This window comes from Cibotium barometz, chromosome 11 (assembly GCF_041138505.1).
Source record: "Cibotium barometz isolate CiBa-2024 chromosome 11, ASM4113850v1, whole genome shotgun sequence".
Lineage (NCBI taxonomy): Eukaryota > Viridiplantae > Streptophyta > Polypodiopsida > Cyatheales > Cibotiaceae > Cibotium > Cibotium barometz.
The window spans coordinates 44,849,204-44,873,360 of NC_141056.1; the positions used below are offsets into that span (position 1 = coordinate 44,849,204).

At 41.8% G+C, this 24,157-nt stretch overlaps 1 protein-coding gene across 1 annotated transcript; it reads right to left on the minus strand.

Moving 5' to 3' along the window:
• Window positions 1-22,127: 22,127 nt before the first annotated feature.
• Window positions 22,128-23,844, minus strand: LOC147634220 (jasmonate-induced oxygenase 4-like). Its single transcript, XM_086805642.1, has 4 exons — window positions 23,569-23,844; window positions 23,199-23,452; window positions 22,668-22,992; window positions 22,128-22,247 (listed from the first exon to the last, which is right to left on the minus strand). The coding sequence occupies exons 1-4, from the start codon at window positions 23,842-23,844 to the stop codon at window positions 22,128-22,130; spliced, it is 975 nt and encodes a 324-aa protein (XP_086661768.1).
• Window positions 23,845-24,157: the final 313 nt, after the last annotated feature.

Sequence of the window (24,157 nt, forward strand, 5' to 3'; positions counted from 1 at the left end):
GTCTGAAAGGATCTTCAAGGAAGGAGACAAAGTTCTTCTACGAGTGCGCCCCAAACGAAGTTCTCTATCACTTGGGAAATATAAGAAGCTCAGCCCTAGGTATTGTGGTCCTTATACAGTTATCAAGTGTCTAGGTAAAAGTGCCTATAAACTCCAACTTCCAGCCCATATCAAAGTCCATAATGTATTTCATGTAAGTTTGTTAAAGCCATATGTCCCCAGTCTCGATCATATTCTTGATGATGAACAAGTTGTAATCCCTACTCAAGGAGTCCTTGAATTACAGCCCAATAGCATCATAGATTCTAGGGAAAGGCAACTCCGAAATAGAACTCTTGTAGAACATCTAGTTCAGTGGAAAGATTACCCTGAAGAGGATGCAACTTGGGAAGATGAAGCTACACTCTTAAAAGATTATCCCCAATTCATGACGAGATGAGGACATCTCGATTTCTTTAAGGGGGGAAGGATGTAACGTACCCATCTTCACTAATAAAGAAATGTCCATGTAATTATGAGTTTTTATGGTATAAATATCAATAATTTTATTATTTGAGTCATTTCCACTTAGAATCTTCAAATTCTGAGCCCAAATTTGGAATCTGCGCGCGATTTTACCCTAATATAGGATTTTACAGCATCCAAAACGGACACCGGATCAAGCTTATACGCTAATTTCAATCATTTTAGTTATAAAACGGCGACCTTTAAACCTTAATAAATGCATGACCGCAGGTCCGTTTGACGAACGGTCTGAACCCCTGCGACCAGGAGAACCTCCCGGACAAAAAAATTTTTCGCCCCCCGGGGCGGTTCGGCACGCAAATCGAGGCGGGCGCCCCAAATTTGGGTACCCCGCCCCAAAATTTGGTCCGTACACACTTACTAGGGCGCCCGTACAATGGCCGCCCAAGAACCAAAGGACGGCCGCCCACTGTTTGGTCCACGCGTACCCTTGGGCGGACACCCAGACCGGATAAGGTACATGCGTACCACTCCTTTCCCAGACAACCGTCACCGTACCTTTCCCGTAGACCCATGCAGGCCACTGATCCATAGACTTTGAAGGTACACCGTCCTTTCGTCCCTGCTTTGCGCAGCGCCCGCACCCTCACCCCTCAGCTATATAAACCCCCGGGGTGCTCCTCAGTCGGCACGCACTTCTGTGTAGCGTATGCCCTGTTGTGCTGCCATCCGTACCGCCGTAGCGTACTTGCTGCGAGTACAGCCGCCCTTGCAGCCACCCCTCTCACAGCCCCTCATTTGGCTCTTTTCAGTTAAGCCAATTTTCCTCCATCCTCCTCTTGCCATGGACCAGTGTCCTTAACTCTTCTCCCCCCCCCCCCCCGTGTGAATAGACTTACAGAGAGGCTTGCAGCCACCCCTCCCAGCCCTCTCCACGTTTTTGCCTTTGGCCTTAAGGACACCCTCACAATTCCCCCCCCCCCCATTTGCGTAGACTTTAGTAAGGGATTTTTTACTCAAGCGAGGGTTCGTGCGCCATTTTCTTTTGCTCATACGGTGAGCAAACGAGCTCGGAATTCAGATCCGACTGAAGCGTTTCGATCGCAGCAACGAGCTCTACAAGGCGACACCTACGATGGCCTCATCCCGGAGACGACAAAATATTACCTCAAGAGGCGCACGTAACAACGAGATGGAGGGAGATGCGCCCAACGCGGCTCCAGTCCCTTTTCAAGCCGCTCAAGGAAATGGTGGCCAGGTTAGATTGGTTAATTTTCAAAAGAAGAGATTTTTTTCTTAAAATTAGTATTAATGAATGGTGTCTTTTCCTCTTAAAATGACGACATAAAAATTATATGAAATTATGAATTATGTGATGTTGTTTTCGATAAATTACGTTGAAATTGCTATCTTCATGAATTGTGAATGCTATACTTAGAAAATTGCATTGAAGATTATTATCTTTGGAATTCAAGATTTTTTTTTTGGCTTCAACGCTAACTCCGTTCCGTGCTTGTGTAGCCGGGCGGCGTCGTTAGCAAGGCCCGGTAATGGTCCAAGGTATCCCTCATACCTTTGGAAGAATAAGGATCGCCGATTGAGGCTAGAGATTATGAGGCTGCCTAGTTCTGAGGGCCCAGGCTAGTGCGGTAAATTAGCCCACCCTAGTGCGCAGACATCCCTCTGAGGGGCGGGAGGATCGAGCGATGGAGCCTGAGAGGGCGACAGGCCGGCTTGAGTCCTCGCCAGCAGCCGACGATGAGGTGTATGGTCCCGTAGGGTTTTGCCCAGCATGTAGAGGCTGGAAGGCCGAATTCTAGATCATCGGCAGAATAAGAATAAGAGAGCCGGATTGGTTTGTATGGAAATGGACTCATGTATAAACTTTTATATAATGGCATCTTGTCTTTGGTATGATTGTATTGTGTAAGAAGGCTGTTAGAACGAACCTCGTGAAGAAGGGCCCTAATTAAGGAATATGCTTATTTATGTCAAACAGTGTGGTAGTATTAATTAGAAAACAAATTGATGCGTGAGTAGGGTGGAAAGTGGGAGGATGGAATGCCCTGACGGCACCATCCTACGGATGGGTGGACCCGATTAGTCGGGTAGCTTTCCAACAAATTAAGTGAAAGCCCTACGTTAGATAGTTAGGTTCTTGGGCAACTCTATTCAAGAAGACTAGGCCAGCGGCTGTGCCTTGCATAAGATGAGGAAAAAAGCGTTGTCTCTAGACATCAAGTCTAGTAGTTGCCCAATTTTTGATCAATTGCCCTATGGGTGATTTGATGTTTAGGAAATCACGCTCCCCCTGCGGGATAGAGCTAAGTCATACCTATGAATCGTATCCTTGAATCTCTACAGGGTCAAGGTGTCGATGAATAGGAAATTTTTCCCAAGATAAGACTTAGCGGACTATCTTAAGTGTTTCTCCCATTTTTAAAGGGAGGAACCTTACAATAATACCAACCCTTAATACCGAGACAAGTATACTGACTGTAAAAAAATTAGCATCAACATTTACACTAATGACAAAGAATTAAGAAACAGGATATGTTTTGTGAGTTGTTTTTGTTTTGAACTCAAAAAACCCAAAAGTCTCATGCCTCTTTCTCTCAAAAAAAAACAAAACACCCCAAAAGGCTCTTGCCTCTCTCTCTCTCTCTCTCTCTCTCTCTTTCAAATATTTCCAACACTCTTTCACCTCTTTCCCATCTCTCTCACACCTTGTACTATGGACTTTGTGTACCTTATCCTCCTAGTCACACATAAGTACAGCTTCTTCGAGGCCTACATATACTGACTCACTAATCTAATAGCATAGCTCAAATCTGGCCTATTGATAGTCATGTAAATCAAACTTCTTACAATGTGCATGCACAATGTAGGGTCCTCCAAAAGATTACCTATATATGTAGCAAAATTTTATGCTCTTTGCTCTAATGGCACTAAGATTATATTACAACCTATTATTTAAACCTTTGATAACATATGTCTAAAGCATACTGCCTTTGTAAAAGTCAAATCGCATCACATGATCTAATCACCTCTATACCACCTAGAAAGTATGGAAGAATCATGGCTCACGTGAATATTTTACTCCAAACTTCTTCTTGAGGAGCATATTCACCTCATAAATGTAAACATCAATGTCCCTTGTGACAATCAAGTTATTAACATATATGACTACTAGCATAATGCCCTTGTGAGTAAAGTGCAAAATCTATAGATATCTAAAATCCATAGTAACAAGATACTATCATATCTTATTTGACCATACTCTAGGTGCATGCTTCAAGCCATATAGGGTCAAAGCAAGAGTTAGGTGGTTCAAAAAGTGGTGTCATTGACATTCCTTTGTTAAGTGCTAACAAGGAGAGGTTAAAGGTAATAACAAACTAGTAAGAAAGAATATTAAGAATTGTAAAAATAAATACTCAGAATTTAAGGCTGAATAGTTACCATGAAAAGAATATTTAGAATTCATGCTATCATGGAAAGTTCACGCAGCCATGGGAGCATGCTCGTGTGTGTTAGGAAATTTTGGAGCATGATCATGCATGTGCCATGCTCTCTCTCTCTCATATGATTATCTTAATACAATAGAGCTCTCTCTCTCTCTCTCTCTCTTCTCATATGATTATCTTAATACAATAGAGCTCTCTCTTTCTTTCTCCTCATACGCTTGTCTTAACATATCTATGGAGATGACAAGAGAACATGCTGCACATAAAATCTATCTATTTCTAGTTTTCTCTTTCCAAATCTTCATGATCTCATGAGACGAATTATTCTAGCATGGCAGACACTTATTTTTCTTGTGCTCAGCTTCTTCATCTATCTCCCTGTGGCTCGACAATGTAGAGGTGCAAGAAAATGGAGGTAGGTTTATTCTTGGTCAGGAAGGCATTGAGAAAATAAAACATTATTGGGTTGCAAAGCAAAGGGAGATTTGATAAAAAGCCAAGGAGAAGTAAAGGGCTAAAGTGAATAGGTCCATCTTGAGGATGAGAAGGAAAGAAAGAAGATTTGTAGAGTTGTAGCTTGTTGAGATATCGAGCTCGTCTAGTGAGGCGATGGACACTGATGACCCGCTTGGGGGATAGGCCCCACACTTACACCACTGGCATGGTTGGTGAGATCTTGGGTGATATGCGGCCAGTGGGATGACAGGTTGTGTGACAGCCATTCTAGAGACTGGCATAGTTATAGTGCCAGCTCATTTAATCGGGTTCACACTATAGAGAACCCGTGTATGTATTGGTTGAGTACCTTTCATATTATGTGTACTCTTATCTTGTATATGGTGTGTTGAGTATTGAGTGAAGAAGAAGAAGACTTTCAACCTCTCACCTTGTGTGTTCTCTATTAGGGTTTTGTGAGTGTGTGTGTGTGCTTGTAAGAGCTCAAGCTCTCTTCCCCCCTGCATCTTTTCATGGTATCAGAGCCTGGTTCATGCTAAGGGCTGAGCTGCAAGCAAGAGAACCACAGGAAGCGGTACGAGGGTAAGAACTTCAACTACTCTTCCCTATTTATGTTGGTGACTACACCCTTGTCTCGGGAGCTCTACGGGAGGCACCGGCAAATGATCTCTGATTGAGGAGCTTTTTTCACGAGAGTAAAGCTATAGGGAAACTATACTATCCTATTGGGCCTCCATTTCTGGGCCGAAAACGCGTTTCGGGCGCATTTGGACCTCCGTTTTTCAGAAAGCAGGCAATTTCGAGCACTGCGCGAGTAAGTCATCGATTCTCTGTAGAACTTTGTTTTAAGAATTGCAGGAAGACAGATTGACAGTGCAGACACTGTGGGTGCTGCAAAGAGGTCAACAGTTACCATTGGGTGTATGTATGCACATTGAAGTCACTGGTTGTGACATTTGAGAGTTCTACAGTACCGCTGCAGAAAATACAGCAGTTTGTGGAGGGCAAATTAGAGTGTTGTTTCTGGTAAAATTGTGTGTTTACCAAGACGTCAAATGATGGGATAACTCAGATTGTGGCTGAGAAGCTTGATAAGAATAACTTCCATGCTTGGAAGTTCAAGTTAATGAATTTCCTGATGGGAAAGGGCTATTGGGACTACATAGAAGGTGAGCATGAAGAGGCACCAGAGATACCGGACATAAATCCGACTGCTAAAGATGTGAAAGAATTTAAAGACTGGAACCAAGGAGCTAGGAAAGTTATGTATTGGCTTTCCATTAGTATACAGGACACCATGATTGGGCACATTCAGGATGCCAAGTCCCCCAAGGAGGCATGGGACACCTTCGTAAAGCTCTATGAAACAAATACCAAGGCACGTAAGATACAGTTGAAGAATGAACTTCATACTGTGGAGAAAAAGAGCATGTCTGCTGTGAATGACTATGCGTTGAAGATAAAGGGTATTTCACAGGCAGGGGGAGTCAAAGAGGCCGTGGAAATTGGCAAAGGCAATATAATGATGCACGTGAATGCTATTATTGTGGTAAGCCTGGACATGTGCAGGCAAAATGTTATTATTGTGGCTGACATGCAAAATGGCAAAGTGCAGCAAAACAACTATGTATCCTCAAGCAGAAATAACGAGGATAATGAAAGGTTGTTTGTTATGTAGCATGTCGTGAATGCCATGTCTGCAAATGTTGAAGCAACACAAAAAGATGATGTGTGGTATATGGATTCAGATGCTTCGAACAACATGACAAGTCATGGGGAGTGGTTCAAGGAGATGAAAAACTCGGAAAGATTAGGTTTTGTGGAAACAGGGGATGACACTGCTCATCCAATTGCCCATGTTGGAGATGTGCCATTGTCTATGCAGGATGGCAAAGTGAAGTACCTTGCAGATGTACTTCACGTTCCGAACATAACAAAGAATCTGGTTTCAGTTGGCCAGATGATTGAGCAGGGTTTGCAGGTTTGGTTTAACCCTGATGGTTATGTTGAAGATTTTAAAGACAAGTACAGGTTGGTTGCAAAAGGCAACAGAGTGGGCAGAATGTTTACGTTGAATGATTTTCTGTGACAACATTAGCAGTATACAGTTGGCCAGGAGCCCAATTTTTCATACTCGCACGAAGCATATAGAGGTCCACTACCACTTTGTCAGAGAGAAGGTCTTGGTAGGAGACCTTGACCTTGTTTATGTCAGCACAGAGGATCAGGTAGCTGACATCTTCACCAAAGCATTGGGTACATAGAAGCTCCGCAGATTCACGGCTTCGCTTGAGATGGACACTACAAGGGATCGGGCTCATACCCGCGCTCCTAGCCCCTAAAAATGACTTGTGAAAAAAAGTAGCGGGCCCGTGTACCAGCGCGTGTATCATCGCGACCACAGACATGCGTGTAAAAGCGCGTGTATAGGACCTCTCAGACGCGCTTATACACGGGTGTATAGCCGCGTTCTTTTCACAGACGCGTTGATACAAGCGGCTATACACGCCTTTCTTTAATTTAGATGCGCTTATACACAGGTGTATAGCCGCGTTCTGTTCAGTTCAGATGTACTCAGACGCGTTGATACCTGCGTCTATACACGCGTTTCTTTAATTTAGATGCGCTTATACACGCGCAATTGTCACTTTTGACACATTAATACACGCGTATTTTACAGATTATCCGCGTATATACACGCGAGTTTTAGCAGTTTTGACGCGTTTATACACGCGAACAGAGAGCAAAAAAAAAATCCAGAGAGTGCTATTTGGTGCCTGAATACTGTTCTAGCATTCCAGCACCCAATAACACTCTCTGGATTTTTTCTTTTGTGCATTAGACCATCCACGAAGAACATATGCACGAGGGAGATTAAGACAAGAATGACATGAATGCATACATTGTCAATACACGATTCAAGAAGACAGACATGAATGTAATACTATTGATTCACGATTCAATATTACTATCAAAATTTCATACATGTATACAAGGGAGTCCGTATCTCGAAGTAGCCCATGGCTTCAGTTTACAAAAAAAATATATACAACCACATCCTCAATATGGAATGTGATGCTATAAGTTTGAGTACTACTCAGACCCAGATGATGACTCGGTGCTCCCTCCATGCTCAGATGAGCTCACATCGATCGGAATGTCCGATGAGTAGTGCTCACGTCCACCCTCTGCAGTGGCGGCGGGTGGATCATCAGCAGCTTGTGCCTGTTCAAGTAATATATAGTATATAAGTACATATATATGTAATTCAATAAACCAAAATCATTGGTTTAGAATTTTCAAGTACCTGTCGACCGTATGGTCTCATGGCCATCTCAAACTGTGCGTCCGTAATACGTCCCTCGGCTTTGAAGATGGCCCACGTGTCACGTCTGCTATGCCGACGAGCATACGCAGTATCGTGGGTTGTGGGCTTCCTCCCCGTAACCCGTCGCTGTATCATAATCAACACAATTTGTAAGATTAAAACAATCATAGAATCAATGAATTAAGTAAACAATCAAATAAAGTGGCAAGATACTTACGAACTCTGCCTCCCATGACTCGACGCCGCCAGATCCGAAATGCGAAGATCCAATGGTCTCCATCTGGATCCGTCGTGCCTCCACATGCTGCCTGCTCTTCACGCCACCCTCTGCTCGTTTCTTTGCCTCCTTCCACTCGCGTTTGTGCGCAGTGGTGGCAGGTTTCTTCGCAGGATAGCCACCCACAGCTACATTTAGCGGGTCATCGTACGCGAGTTTTTGAAGGTGAGATCTTTTATTACTTAAGATCTCCCTTATTCGCGTCCTTCCCCATACATCCGAGAATGTAGCATGTGGGGGATTGGGGTACCGACTATGTACAGCCTCTATCACCTCCCCAACTAATCGGCTATTTTGATCTTTAAATTTAATAAAACAATTTCTATATGAGTTTGATACTACCCCACGCATGTACTCCATTACCTCCCTCCCCCTCGCATCCATCACTATCCTGCCCCTATCCGTCACATCATAGCAGACCACTCTCTCCATCTCTCTCATCTCCTCCTCTTTTGAACTGTCTCCTCTAACTCTTCTCCCTCTATCTCCTCTCTCACCGCGTGCCCTAATACCTCCCCCACCTCCCCCACCAAAGCACCCGCCGCATCCTCCACTCCCACTCTTCCTACTGCTGCGGGTGGAGTCATGACTGGGGGATTGTCTACGTGACAGTGGCTGTGAGCCCTGACGTGACGGTGGCTCTGAGGGAGCACGTGATGGTGGCTGTGAGGGTGTACGTGAGTGTGTCTGGGACGAGGTATGTCTCCTCGGTGGACGTGGAAGAGGAGAAGCTGCATGCTGTCTCGTCGGACTCGGAGGAATAGACGGCACTGGAGTGCCCTGGATACTCGCGGTAGGGGTAGAGAAGGAGGGGGATGGGCATACATATACTCTGTAAGCTCAACTGGACCAAGATGGCGCCCAAAATGATTCAGCATCTCCATCAGCCAATTGCTGTACGCAAATGGATCGGATGAAGAACCTGGAATATCCATAAAGAACCTGCAACAAACATCTTCATGTACATCATGGGCTGTCTCTTGACTCACACAAATATCATCATTCAAGTCAAATGTATTGCCTGCAAATCATGAATTCTGAAACGCAGTCTCGTGTATACACCCGTGCAGAAACGCGTGTATACACCCATCCAGAAACGCGTGTATATCTGCGTGAACAGACTCTGCAAACAGAGTACACGCGCTTTTACACGCGTTTCTACACGCTACGTGCAAAATTTTTTTTCCAAAAGGACCGACCTCCGACAAAGACAAAGTGTCCTTATAAAAGGACCATTGTCGCCCCTGTCAGAATCATTCACCCAATCGTGTGCACAGAAGCAAAAGGACGCAGACAAACCCAAAAAGCAAAGAGCAAATAGCATAAACAAATCTGAGGAAAGAGACAAGGCAGAGGACAAACTGACTCACGTCTGAAAAAGTGAGTCTTCTTTCTTGCTCGGTTTCCTCCCGTGTGTGCTCCTTCTCTGCTCCCTCCTTGCACTTAGGTTTCGTTTCTGTTGGAAGAGGCGAAAACGAAAGCAGTGTTGATATGTTAGTTCAAAATCTATATTTGGGGAAGGCGGGCTATTTTTAGTTTAAATAGACCGTCGCGTTTATAAACGCGTGTATATTTGTGTGTATGATATTTTAGCTGCATTTATACACGCGTTTTGTAGGAATTACCCACGTTAATACACGCGATTTTAAGGAAATAGCCGCGTTAATACACGCAATTTTTAGGAAATAGCCGCGTCAATACACGCGATTTTTATACTTTCATTAAAAACATATTATGATTTTGTGTTTTCTGGTTTGTACATAGGATGTCATCAACCTCTTCAAGCAGTTCTGGGGAAGATGAGACAATGCGTCGTCGTAATCGCGATGTGTGGTTGGGACAACGGATCAAATGTATGTGTAATCGATGTCAAGGATGCATTGTATGAGCACGTCAAATTACCTTGAATCACATCTCCATGTATGGAGAATGGAATCAAACAGGTTTAGAGGTGAGTAGATGTAAATTGATGGTATTCAAATGACTCATGGTATCCAAATTAAATTAATAGAGTTGTAATATATAAACTCTAATTGAAGCAGGATGCAGTACCACACCCTAAGATGGTACCCTACGCGCGACGAGAGCACGCAAAGCATCGACGAGATGATGCTGGAGCTTCGGGATCTATTGTCAGAGATGAGTGGGAAAGGGATGACAATAGCCCTGCACCCCACGAAGTTGTGGAAGAGGAGGTGCTTGATGATATGGTGCGGAATCTTTTTAAGGATGATCCCAAAGGTATGAACGACGATGATATGGAACAAGAGCATCTTTATAAGGCTTCATCGACACCGGTGTTTGAAGGGTGCACATTCTCTTTTTTACGTGCTTCACTTGAACTACTCAATATACAAACAGTTTATGGATGGAGCAATGCAAGTCTTGACGCATTATTGAAGTAAGCATTCTAACTTACAAATTTGAATTAGTGGTTTAAGGTTTAGGATTTAAGACTAATTATAATTGATGATATTAGATGCAGGTTATTATCAAACATGCTTCAAAAGGAAAGTAGACTACCCACCTCAAGAGACATAGCGAGGCGCTATGTGACATCTCTTGGAGGACTTCGCTTGGTGTACATGAGATGGACACTACAAGGGATCGGGCTCATACCCGCGCTCCTAGCCGCTAAAAATGACTTGTGAAAAAAAGTAGCAGACCTGTGTACCAGCGCGTGTATCATCGCGGCCACAGACATGCGTGTAAAAGCGCGTGTATAGGACCTCTCAGACGCGCTTATACACGGGTGTATAGCCGCGTTCTTTTCACAGACGCGTTGATACAAGCGGCTATACACGCCTTTCTTTAATTTAGACGCGCTTACACACGGGTGTATAGCCGCGTTCTGTTCAGTTCAGATGTACTCAGATGCGTTGATACCTGCGTCTACACACGTGTTTCTTTAATTTAGATGCGCTTATACACGCGCAATTGTCACTTTTGATGCATTAATACACGCGTATTTCATAGATTATCCGTGTATATACACACGAGTTTTAGCAGTTCTGACGCGTTTATACACGCGAACAGAGAGCAAAAAGAAAAATCCAGAGAGTGCTATTTGGTGCCTGAATACTGTTCCAGCATTCCAGCACCCAATAACACTCTCTAGATTATTTTTTTTTGTGCATTAGACCATCCACGAAGAACATATGCACGAGGGAGATTAAGACAAGAACGACATGAATGCATACATTGTCAATACACGATTCAAGACAGACATGAATGTAATACTATCGATTCACGATTCAATATTACTATCAAAATTTCATACATGTATACAAGAGAGTCCATATCTCGAAGTAGCCCATGGCTTCAATTTACAAAAAAATATATACAACCACATCCTCAATATGGAATGTGATACTATAAGTCTGAGTACTACTCAGATCCAGATGATGACTCGGTGCTCCCTCCATGCTCAGATGAGCTCACATCGGTCGGAATGTCCGCTCACGTCCACCCTCTACAGTGGCGGCGGGTGGATCATCAGCAGCTTGTGCCTGTTCAAGTAATATATAGTATATAAGTATATATATATGTAATTCAATAAACCAAAATCATTGGTTTAGAATTTTCAAGTACCTGTCGACCGTATGGTCTCATGGCCATCTCAAACTGCGCGTCCGTAATACGTCCCTCGGCTCTGAAGATGGCCCATGTGTCACGTCTGCTCTATGCCGGCGAGCATACGCAGTATCGTGGGTTGTGGGCTTCCTCCCCGTAACCCGTCGTCGCTGTATCATAATCAACACAATTTGTAAGATTAAAATAATCATAGAATCAATGAATTAAGTAAACAATCAAATAAAGTGGCAAGATACTTACGAACTCTGCCTCCCATGACTCGATGCCGCCAGATCCGAAATGCGAAGATCCAATGGTCTCCATCTGGATCCGTCGTGCCTCCACATGCTGCCTGCTCTTCACGCCACCCTCTGCTCGTTTCTTTGCCTCCTTCCACTCGCGTTTGTGCGCAGTTGGCAGGTTTCTCGGCAGGATAGCCACCCGCAGCTACATTTAGCCGGTCATCGTACTACGCGAGTTTTTTAAGGTGAGATCTTTTATTACTTAAGATCTCCCTTATTCGCGTCCTTCTCCATACATCCGAGAATGTAGCATGTGGGGGATTGGGGTACCGACTATGTACAGCCTCTTTCACCTCCCCAACTAATCTGCTATTTTGATCTTTAAATTTAATAAAATAATTTCTATATGAGTTTGATACTACCCCACGCATGTACACCATTACGTCCCTCCCCCTGGCATCCATCACTATCCCGCCCCTATCCGTCACATCATAGCAGACCACTCTCTCCATCTCTCTCATCTCCTCCTCTTCCGAACTGTCTCCTCTAACTCTTCTCCCTCTATCTCCTCTCTCACCGCGTGCCCTACTACCTCCCCCACCTCCCCCACCTCCCCCACCCAAAGCACCCGCCGCATCCTCCACTCCCACTCTTCCTACAGCTGCGGGTGGAGTCACGACTGGGGGATTGTCTACGTGACGATGGCTGTGAGCCCTGACGTGACGGTGGCTCTGAGGGAGCACATGATGGTGGCTGTGAGGGTGTACGTGAGTGTGTCTGGGACGAGGTATGTCTCCTCGGTGGACGTGGAAGAGGAGAAGCTGCATGCCGTCTCGTCGGACTCGGAGGAATAGACGGCACTGGAGTGCCCTAGGGAAGGAGGGGGATGGGCATACATATACTCTGTAAGCTCAACTGGACCAGGATGGCGCCCAAAATGATTCAGCATCTCCATCAGCCAATTGCTGTACGCAAATGGATCGGATGAAGAACCTGGAATATCCATAAAGAACTTGCAACAAACATCTTCATGTACATCATGGGCTGTCTCTTGACTCACATAAATATCATCATTCAAGTCAGTTGTGTTGCCTGCAAATCATGAATTCTGAAATGCAGTCTCGTGTATACACTCGTGCAGAAACGCGTGTATATACCCGTCCAGAAACGCGTGTATATCTGCGTGAACAGACTCTATAGACAGAGTACACGCGCTTTTACACGCGTTTCTACACGTGACCTGCGAATTTTTTTTTTAAAAGGACCGACCTCCGACAAAGACAAAGTGTCCTTATAAAAGGACCACTGTCGCCCCTGTCAGAATCATTCACCCAATCGTGTGCACAGAAGCAAAAGGACGAAGACAAACCCAAAAAGCAAAGAGCAAATAGCATAAACAAATCTGAGGAAAGAGACAAGGCACAGGACAAACTGACTCACCTCTGAAAAAGTGAGTCTTCTTTCTTGCATGATTTCCTCCCGTGTGTGCTCCTTCTCTGCTCCCTCCTTGCACTTAGGTTTCGTTTCTGTTGGAAGAGGCGAAAACGAAAGCAGTGTTGATATGTTAGTTCAAAATCTATATTTGGGGAAGGTGGGCTATTTTTAGTTTAAACAGACCGTCGCGTTTATAAACGCGTGTATATTCGCGTGTATGATATTTTAGCTGCGTTTATACACGCGTTTTGCAGGAATTACCCGCGTTAATACACGCAATTTTTCAAAAATAGCTGCGTTAATACACGCAAATGTATGTGTAATCGATGTCAAGGATGCATTGTACGAGCACGTCAAATTACCTTGAATCACATCTCCATGTATGGAGAATGGAATCAAACAGGTTTAGAGGTGAGTAGATGTAAATTGATGGTATTCAAATGACTCATGGTATCCAAATTAAATTAATAGAGTTGTAATATATAAACTCTAATTGAAGCAGGATGCAGTACCACACCCTAACATGGTATCCTACGCGCGACGAGAGCACACAAAGCGTCGACGAGATGATGCTGGAGCTTCGGGATCTATTGTCAGAGATGAGTGGGAAAGGGATGACAATAGCCCTGCACCCCACGAAGTTGTGGAAGAGGAGGTGCTTGATGATATGGTGCGGAATCTTTTTAAGGATGATCCCAAAGGTATGGACGACGATGATATGGAACAAGAGCATCTTTACAAGGCTTCATCGACACCGGTGTTTGAAGGGTGCACATTCTCTGTTTTATGTGCTTCACTTGAACTACTCAATATACAAACAGTTTATGGATGGAGCAATGCAAGTCTTGATGCATTATTGAAGTAAGCATTCAAACTTACAAATTTGAATTAGTGGTTAAGGTTTAGGATTTAAGACTAATTATAATTGATGATATTGGATGCAGGCTATTATCAAACATGCTTCCAAAGGAAAATAGACTACCCACCTCAAGAGACATAGCGAGGCGCTATGTGACATCTCTTGGAGGACTGGATTATGATCGCATACATGCATGCGTCAATGATTGCATTCTCTTTCCTGGGACGCATAAGGAGGCTCTACATTGTCCCACTTGTGGTGAAGCAAGGTATAGAACAGATATGACGAGTTTTGATGTACCTCGTAAAGTTTTGCGACACTTTCCTATAATTCCTCGCATCAAACACATGTTCAAGTGCAAATCCATAGCAGAGATCATGTCATGGCATTCCTCACATCGATCGGCGGATGATGGCATGTGGAGAATTCCCGCAGACACTCCTACTTGGAAGCATATTGAAGATGAGTGGCCCAGCTTTAAAACAGAGCCCAGAAACTTGAGACTTGGCCTAGGTATGGATGGAGTGAATCCATTTGGTTTCAAAAGCACCGCATACAGCGTGTGGCCAGTTGTGTTGGTGAATTACAACCTTCCACCCATCAATGGCGATCAAGAAGGGACATCTTATGTTATCCCTTCTAATTCCAGGGAAACATAAAGTCAAGCATATGGATGTTTATCTTGAACCATTGATTGATGAGTTGGAGGAACTATGGAGCGTGTTGCGGTGGTGGACATTAGTAGGCCTCCCTCTTCTCGACACTTCGACTTAAAAGCAGTGTTGATGTGGACAATGCATGACTTTCCAGGATACAGCGATTGTTCTGGTAAGAATTCTAATTACCTCCCTACTCTATTACTATTGGCTATATATATTAATTATACATATTGACTTTATTATTCTAACTTTTATTTATATTTTAACAGGTTTGAAAACATCGGGTAAACATGCATGTCCTGTTTGTGGCCCTTCGTTAGTACATGAGTATGCTGACGGTTTGTGTAAGACTATATTCCATAATCATCATCGATTTCTCCCCTCAGATCATCCTAAATATGTTGCTAGTAAGAGTAACATTCCTCCACAAACACTTCGTGCAAAAGATTGGAAGCGTATTTGGGAGTCTACAACTATTTTTCCTCCAGATGGCATGAACAGGTATAGTAATGTTTTTTCAATCTTGTTTTGTGTAGTCTCTAATTGGATTAAAGGTCACATAGAGCAATCCCTTGTGTAGGTACTCCATTTTTTTTCAGCTGCCATATTGGACCCATCTTAAGATCAACCGTCTTCTTGATCCCATGCACATCTTCAAGAATGTGGGATCTGGTATTTGGGAACATATTATTGGTAAACGAGACAATGTTAGCGTACGTGAGGACTTACGGGTCGCAGGACGTATGCGTCAAGCTTGGCCACGAGAGGTGGGTGGGCACGTTCGTCTTCCGCCTGCACCATGGATTATATCAAAGAAAGAGGAGAAGCAGGTAAAGCAGGCCATCACCACTTTGCGTACTCCCACTGGATGCATGAGATCATTGAAGGGAGCCTTTACAACCACTAAGAAAAGAGGCGTTGAGCAACTATATGGGTTGAAGTCCCACGATTGGCACAAGATGCTTCAAGTAAGTGTTTTCCAAGTCTTGTACGTACGTTGAAATTAAATTTTGTAATGCCATAACCCATACATACATGTGCTCTTATGTGCGCAGTTCATACTACCTACTAGCATCGACCATTATGCAAAGAAGAGTTTGAAAAAATGTATTTATAAGATGGGCGAGCTTGTGAGGTATGTAAAACCCATGCTCAGATCACCCTTCATTATACCTTGCAAAATGAATGTGCATGAGGTATAACGTACTATTTATTTATTTTTCAGATATGTTAGTTCCAAAGCAATTGATCCAGCCATGTTGGATGATGCGCGTGTTATGGCAGTGGAGGTGGTTTGTTTGGTAGAGGAGACTTTTCCGCGAACCATTCTCACAAGTCAACTACATCTCATTGTGCATTTAGTGGATGAAATCGCTTTATGTGGTACTGTGCATGCACGTTGGATGTTCTTCCTAGAGCGCTTCATGAAGACCTTAAAAGACTTTGTGAGGCAAAGTGCAAGGCCTGAAGGAAGCATGGCCGAGGGTTGGTTGATACAAGAGTCTCTTGTATATATTTCAAAATTTCTTGGTCAGGTGGACAGCTCTTTGCCACGACTATGGAGCAATGAAGAGGACTTGAGGATGACCTCTATTGTGCCTCAAGAAAAAGGACAGAGTAAAGTAATTGATAGAACATTGATTGATGATCTCAATTTCACTTGTATCCTTAATAGTGATGTGATGAGCAGATGGGTTACAAGATATGAGGATGCAAAGGCAAAAAGGCAAGCAGAAAGAGCTCTCTTTCGGAGGCAACATGGCTCTCGGAAGGCGTACCCTAAGCATATAGCAACACTTCCGAATGATATCCATGTTGATTGGTTGCATGAGGAAATGGAGAGAGCAGAGAGCGACGAGGGGCTGCATATCACGGCGGAAGAATGGGAGTATGCACGAGGATGCATGTCAAAGGTACATAGAACTAATGTTTTGCATTAGTTGTAAGTGATTTGCTTTTAATATTTATTCACATTGCTTACACGAATATTGCTTCTATTTTGGTCCAGTGCACTATGCTCAATGCTATATGGTGTGAAGGCAAGCATTTTTGAACACAAAGAATTGATGAAAAGAGAAATACACAAGATTGCGGTGTCATTAGTAGCTTTGAGGGAGCTAATGGAAAAATGGATGATTATTGTGGCATAATCCAAGACATATTTAGGCTTGACTTTCGTCGCTTCTTTGTGTATGTTTTGGATGTCAAATGGCAAATGAACGTGGTGGAAAAAGGACCTGATGCAACGATAAAACGCCATGCAAGTGGATATGTAACTATTGACTTTACAAAGTTTTGGCAAACAAAGAAAGATAGGCTCGTATTGCCACAACAATGTGAGCAGGTATGCATTTTTTTACTAATGTGTTTCATGTACATATATATCTAAGCTCGCGTACCCCTTGACTTTTGATATGCTAATTAATTACTGTACTATGTGTATTTGAGTAGGTTATCTATCTACCAATGGTGCATGACATTAAATGGTGGTACGTCATCCCTATTGCACCACGTTCCAAAGTGATGTATAATACATTCACTGATATGGAGCATATGGAGGATGTAACAAGTCGCAATGAAGATGATGTCGAACATGCCATTGAAGATGTTGTGATCGATGATCAAGAAATAAGAGATGATCATGATAATGAGGATGAGCATGCAATTTCTCATGATTATGAGAATGACCCTACCATTGAGGATGATGGTGATGTTGATGAGGATGATCAGGACATCGATACCATTATCAATGGAGTACAGAATATCGATAGTGGAATAAATTTAATCGTAGCCTTACAAATTGATCAAATGGATATTGATGTTGATCGTTTGGCAAGGATGGATCTTATTGAAGATGAGATCGCACCCTAACCAATCCGTCACTGTACGTTCTAAATTGATGACATTTTTATCATCTCATATGCATGATTTATTTTTGAATATATTTCATTGTTGTAAATGCATATATTTCTTCAGTTTTTCTTCAGTTTTTCTCTGCCATGCGTGTATTAATCCGTGTATAGTGGCGTGTATTAATCCGTGTATAATAGCGTGTATTAATCCATGAATATTAGCATGTATAGATGCGTGTATTACTGCGTGTATTACTACGCGTTTATACACGCCTTGATAAATGCAAATATACACGCGAACTTAAATGCTAAAATACACGCGCCCGATTAGAATTCAAATACAAGCGCGACCATACACGCGCTCGTAATTTATCGCGTGTATGAAACGCGTGTATGGCAGCATTGTCTTGTAGTGGGAGTTGAGCTTGAGGGGGAGTGTTGAGATATCGAGCTCGTCTAGTGAGGAGGTGGACACTGATGACCCGCCTGGGGGATAGGCCCTACACTTACACCACTGGCATAGTTGGTGAGATCTTGGGTGATATGCGGCCAGTGGTATGATAGGCTATGTGACAGCCATTCTAGAGAGTGGCATAGTTATAGCGCCAGCTCATTTAGTTGGGTTCACACTATAGAGAATCCGTGTATGTATTGGTTGAGTACCTTTCATATTATGTGTACTCTTATCTTGTATATGGTGTGTTGAGTGTTGAGTGAAGAAGAAGAAGACTTTCAGCCTCTCACCTTGTGTGTTCTCTATTAGGGTTTTGTGAGTGTGTGTGTGTGTGTGCTTGCAAGAGCTCAAGCTCTCTTCCCCCCTGCATCTTTTCATAGCTAACTCTTGGTATGAGAAGATGAAGGGCCTCGACAAAGCTACCCCACAAGAAAATATTTGAATAATTCCTCCTCCATCCCAATTGCAAGAAAGCTTGAAGAAATGGGTTGCGAAAGAGTTGTGCTGGCCAACATTCGTAACACTTTGACACTAGTCAAAGTGCCCTCATCAAAAGATGAGCTTTTCTTGAAGAGGTCATCTCTAATGATAGAACTTAATGTTTATGATTTCAATGGACATGGTGGCAATAGAAAATCTATCAGCTTACCAAAGGCACCAAAGGTTCTAGTTATCCACAAGAGAATCCTTGCTGCCTAATCCTTGCCTATAAATAGAAGAGGATGAAGTCTTTCCCCTGCAAACATGCCAAAGATAGAAACCTCAAAGTAGCATCATGACACATAAAGTTAAAGATTTTTTTTTTGCATTTTGGAGATTAGAGACATGAGTCTCCCCCAACAAAAGAGATGTGTGTAGCAAGTCGATAGGGAGATGTGCTATTGTAAAGCATCCTATACATTTACGACAAGCCTTAGTTTTGTACCCTACTTTTATCAAAGTCAGATTTAAAACACTCCTAGAGCACCTTAAGACACTCTCAAACTTGTATAAAGTAGAGTTAAAGTACTTTATACAGTGGCCCTAAAACATTTTTAACAGATTTGAAGCACTTTTAGGTGGTCCTATAGAACTTTTAATATTACAAAATAACTTATTTTAAAGTGATAGTGAAACACTTCCAAATGGTCCCAAAGTAATTATACATCATGGTCCTAGATGTAAAGCACTTTTAGGTGGTCCTACATAGATTTCAATGGCACAAAAGCACTTGGTGCAAGTATTTTAAAGTGATATTGAAAGGCTTCCAAGCACAAAAGAACTTGTTAGTACCACTTGGAAGTACTCAATATTTAAAATACTTACAAGTTCTTTTGTGCCATTGAAACTTGAAGTAATCAATATCTATTTTCTTTTATGCCATTGAAACTTGAAGTAATCAATATCTATTTAAAATACAAGTTATTTTGTGTTATTGAAACTTTCCAAGTGGTACTAACAAGTTCTTTTTTTGTGCTTGGAAGCCTTTCAGTATCACTTTAAAATACATTCTTTTGTGCCATTGAAAGCTCTATAGGACCACCTAAAAGTTCTTTACAGCTACTAAAAGTATTTTAGGGCCTATGTAAATTACTTTAGGACCATGTATAAGTACTTATACTAGTTTATAAAGTCGTTCGCAAAGTCCATGAAGTACTTTTAAGAGCTCTAAAGCACTTTCAGGTGGTCCTAAAGTGTTTTTAATATAAAAAAAACTTATAAGTAATTGAAAGTGATCTAGAGTACTTCCAAGTGGTCCTATAACAAGGTCTCTATTAATTCACATGATGTTTTTAAAGCTTAAAGTACTCATGTACCACTTAATAGTACTTTTGCATCACTTGATAGTACTTTTGACCACTTATTAACAATATTGTTAGACCACTCATTAGAAGTTCAGAACCACTAAATAGTATTTGAGGACCACTTTAAAATAGTTCAAAACCAAGAAAAAGTAGTTTAGGACCACCTAAAAATAAAAAGGCTTTTTTAATGTAAAAATAACAAGGTAGATTTTTTTAACAAAAGGTGCCTAAATCATGACCATAAAAAAAGACTATGTTTTCAAAACCTTTTGGGCACTACATATTCTCTCTCAATGAATATCTTCTATATTAAAAATTTCTTCAAAATAAATATATTAAACTTTTTTTTTTCAAGCATTTCTTAAAGCCAAAAGGTGGCTTTCTTTCTAACAAAAGGGGGTTAATGTTTTTTACATAAATTCACACAATTTAAAGTTTTTATGTGATAATGAGAGAGAGAGAGAGAGAGAGAGAGAGAGAGAGAGAGAGAGAGCTCACGTGCTTATCAACATAAAAGACAAGTCTTGCAATTTTGAAGAAATGAAAATGTCAACCAAAGTAAAATTTCATGACACTTTTTAAGAATAATTGGTTAGAATGCCTCTACCTATGGTGGAAGTTTTTGGGGAAAGAAAATTATATATCTAGTACTTTCTTATTTTAAAATTGCTAAAAATAACATAAAAATATTGCAATAGCCTTACTTCAAGGATACCTATATAAAAAAGTGTTTCTTTATTAAGTGATATAATGGACATGCCAATATCCTATGCACATATAGAATAGTTTTTAATCATACAATTGTAGGTGTTGAAAAAGTATCTAATTTATTTACCTAAATCATGACTATGGAAGAATATGTTTGAAATGTTTTTGGCACTTATTCTGATCTCTCAATGAATATCTTGTGTTGATATTATTTTCTTGATATAAATTTCTTTGAAAAAATAAAAATAAAAAATTCTTAAACAAAAATTTCTTAAAGCCACAAAAGTGGTTTTTTTCTACAAGACTAGTGCTAATTTCTAATATATAAATCCACCCAATATGAAATTATTGTGATATTAAGAGAGAGAGAGAGAGAGAGAGGAGGGGGGCGCTACTATTGTATTCACTCACTTTCAAAAGATGCCTAAACTTAAATTATCATCTTAAAAAGCATAAAGATAGGGGCTTTCCCTTCAAGGATCATACTAACATTATAATAATAGAAATGGTAGACTAGATATAAGGGGTCGAATTTAGTGAGGAATAGGTGGGCTTTACATGTGCACCTATTAAAAGGAACAAAGAACCATCATGAAAATGTTGACTCTTAATATGCGATCAGTAAAACTAGCTTAATAGATATTCAAATATTAATTTTTATATTTTCATTTATTCTGTTTAAGTAAAACCACTAGAGTGTTCCTTCTACAAAATCTATTCGAGCATTCCTTCTACAAAAATCGACTCTAGAAGAAGGAAGTAATGTCATAAGCATGAGATGATCCTAAATGGTGTATGTCACTATGGTGGAGTCACTGTGGTGGAGACCAAACAATTATTTATGTATTTCTCACATCTACATATAGGTGAAACAAAGTAGATTTAGAGAATGAAAAAGCAAACTAGAACAATTGACAATGTCTTGTGAAAAAAAAATATAGTCATGGAAAGTTGAAACATGTTATCTATTCTTCATGTTTTTTTGTGAAAAAATTGTCATGATCGTACTGTAGTAGTAGGCACAATATCCCATGCATATTGTATCCTAAATTGATTTTTTGGTTTGAGGGGGCACAAATCGAAATCGATTTTGGTTTCAAAGAAGACAGGAAAAATTATTCAATCTCGTGAGGTACAAGAGTCCCTATTTGTATATATTCGTAATAAAGAGTGCAAGATGAAAGCATGTACATATCCTTAATCCATCAAATCCATTCATACAAGATCATACGTTTATGACATAGTTAATCAAATTATGGCCACTATTAAAGCTCTTACCATTAATTCTCTTTTACAAGCTTTTCTCCTTAAGTAGAAAAGCTATTCATGCTATTAGTGACATGCACATAAAATATCAATATCATTAAGCATGAAGTGTGATATATATGTCCAAGAACATATTAAAGCGTCTCAAGTCTCTATCTATATATGATATTTGATTATACGTCTAAGGGTTGCTACCACCTTCTTTAGGGGTGATCCATGCGATACACGTCTAAGGACAATTATGCTTCAAATTAAAGTGTCTCAATCTCTAGCTAAATATGATATTTGACTATAATGTGCCAATTAGTGTGTTGTTACAACCTTCTCTGGAGGATCCAAGTGTGCAACAAGGGTCATTATAGTTTGATTGTTGCTCACCACACCACGGTGTAACGCGCTTTTGTACTTGCCATTGGTTAGCATCTATAATCAAAAAATAAAAAAGAGTCAATATATATATCAAGATGATATCCTAAATTTACAGTTTTACAAAAGAGAAGCATGGCACAAGGTGTTCACTAGTGTGTAGCCTAGTAGTAAAAGGAATTCATCTTTTAGAAAAGAGAAGCATGGCAAAAGTTGTTCACTAAAGTGTAGCAAGGAATTCACCTTGTAGGATGAGGACCCCCTACTAAGCTACATCTATTAGAGTGTAGCAAGGAATTAACCTTGTAGGATGAGGACCCCCTACTAGCTACATCTATTAGACATGATCTTTGGGTATCACTAAATATTTATAAACCTTTTTTTTAAAGACAACAATATGGCACAAGTTTGGTGGTTTTAAGTGTGTTAATGATGTGGCTCTTACAAACTGGTTAACTTAGGGCTGGAGGACTTTACCTGTAATTGATCACCAATATTGATGACTAATGCGTTGGGTATGGGATCCACTGCGAACCATTGGCCATCCTTGCACACTTGAAGTCCATCCATATCTTTGTCTTGTAGTAGAACCGTCATGCATCCATGGTCCTTGTGTCCATGTGTCCCAAGAACAAGGTCAGGTTGAGGGCAAGGAGGGTAGTAGTTTGCTCGGAAGAACAAGTTGTAATGTTGAAAAGCCTTCTCTAGATGGTCATCCGTCATACCAAGGCTTTTGGACACTGCGGCGAGAAAACTTTTGAAAAGGTTCTGTAGCTCGGTGCCGTAGGAACCCACCATGCCCCTAGAGTGGTCACATCACAAAGTGGTGTTGGGCCATGTGATATAATGGAAAAAAAAGTGTGTGTGTGTCCGTGTGTAAGGGGGGGGGGGTGTATGTGTGTACTGTCTCTGAGAAAGAGACTGTGTGTGTGTGTGAGAGAGAGAGAGAGTGAGTGAGTGAGTGAGTGAGTCAGTGAGAGAGAGAGAGAGAGAGAGAAGGGGTTGGACCTTAATCCTTCGGGTTGGGAAGGCCACATGTCGAGTTTCTTCAATGAGGGGGGAGCCAGGTAGCCAAAGAGGGAGTCCATCCAGTCATTTGCGGCTCCTTGGAAGAAGTTAGTGTGGCCATATCCGAGCAAGCCTTCAGTGCTCTGATCCTTCACAGAGTAACCTTCCTTGTCGTCCATGGGGAGCTCAAAGAACTGCCTGGCTGCCTGTCTGGTCCCTTCAATAACGCTCGCGGGTATGCCATGGTTAACCACCTGCAGCACAGCAGCAAACAGTACAGACCACATCAGCTATACGCTTTTATCTCCTCTTCATTATTATCTAATCTTAAAAGCTAGCTAGCGCAGGCACGTTAATGTAATTAACCTACTTGGAAGAAGCCCCACTCCTCGCAGGCTTTGGCGATCTCTTTCAGGGTGTCCGCTTCCGAGTCTCCATGAAGGCCTGCCATATCCACGAAGGGAAGGAGGCCCGTGTTTCTTTGGGCGGGATGAGGCCGCTGCTCATGGGGGACCAAGAACTCCTGGGGCACCTCCGGCACGGCCATCTGGGATAATTTCTGCACAAGATGGCGTTTCTCGTGATCCGTCACCTTCTGTGCACTCTCCGGCACAGCTAGACGTTGGCTGGAGAAGATGGTGGTCATGGTAATTAACGACGTAATTAAGTGCTAATCGACGCTCAAGCAGAGAAGGCTTCCGAAATTCAGAGCAGATCTAATGCATTTATATAGATTGCTGATTGTGTAAAACCAGCAGGGAGCAGTGAAGCATGCGGCGCCCATCGGAGAAGGCGAGGTGGCCGGCGACATTGAAAAAATACGCTCCTAGCTTATTTTGATTGCGGTTGAAACTTTTTTGTTGTTGAAAAAAGGACAACAAACATTGATGTGTGGATTCTTGACTAGACGACAGGCCAATGCCAAGACGTCTCCTTAATTTGACCTAGTTGTTTGTAAA

Coding starts and splice junctions, on each gene's coding strand:
- LOC147634220 (XM_086805642.1), bottom strand. CDS start 23,844: ATGACCACCATCTTCTCCAGCCAACGTCTAGCTGTGCCGGAGAGTGCA. Junction 23,453..23,568: donor AGGAGTGGGGCTTCTTCCAA/GTAGGTTAATTA, acceptor GCTGTGCTGCAG/GTGGTTAACCATGGCATACC. Junction 22,248..22,667: donor ATATTGGTGATCAATTACAG/GTAAAGTCCTCC, acceptor TTTTGATTATAG/ATGCTAACCAATGGCAAGTA.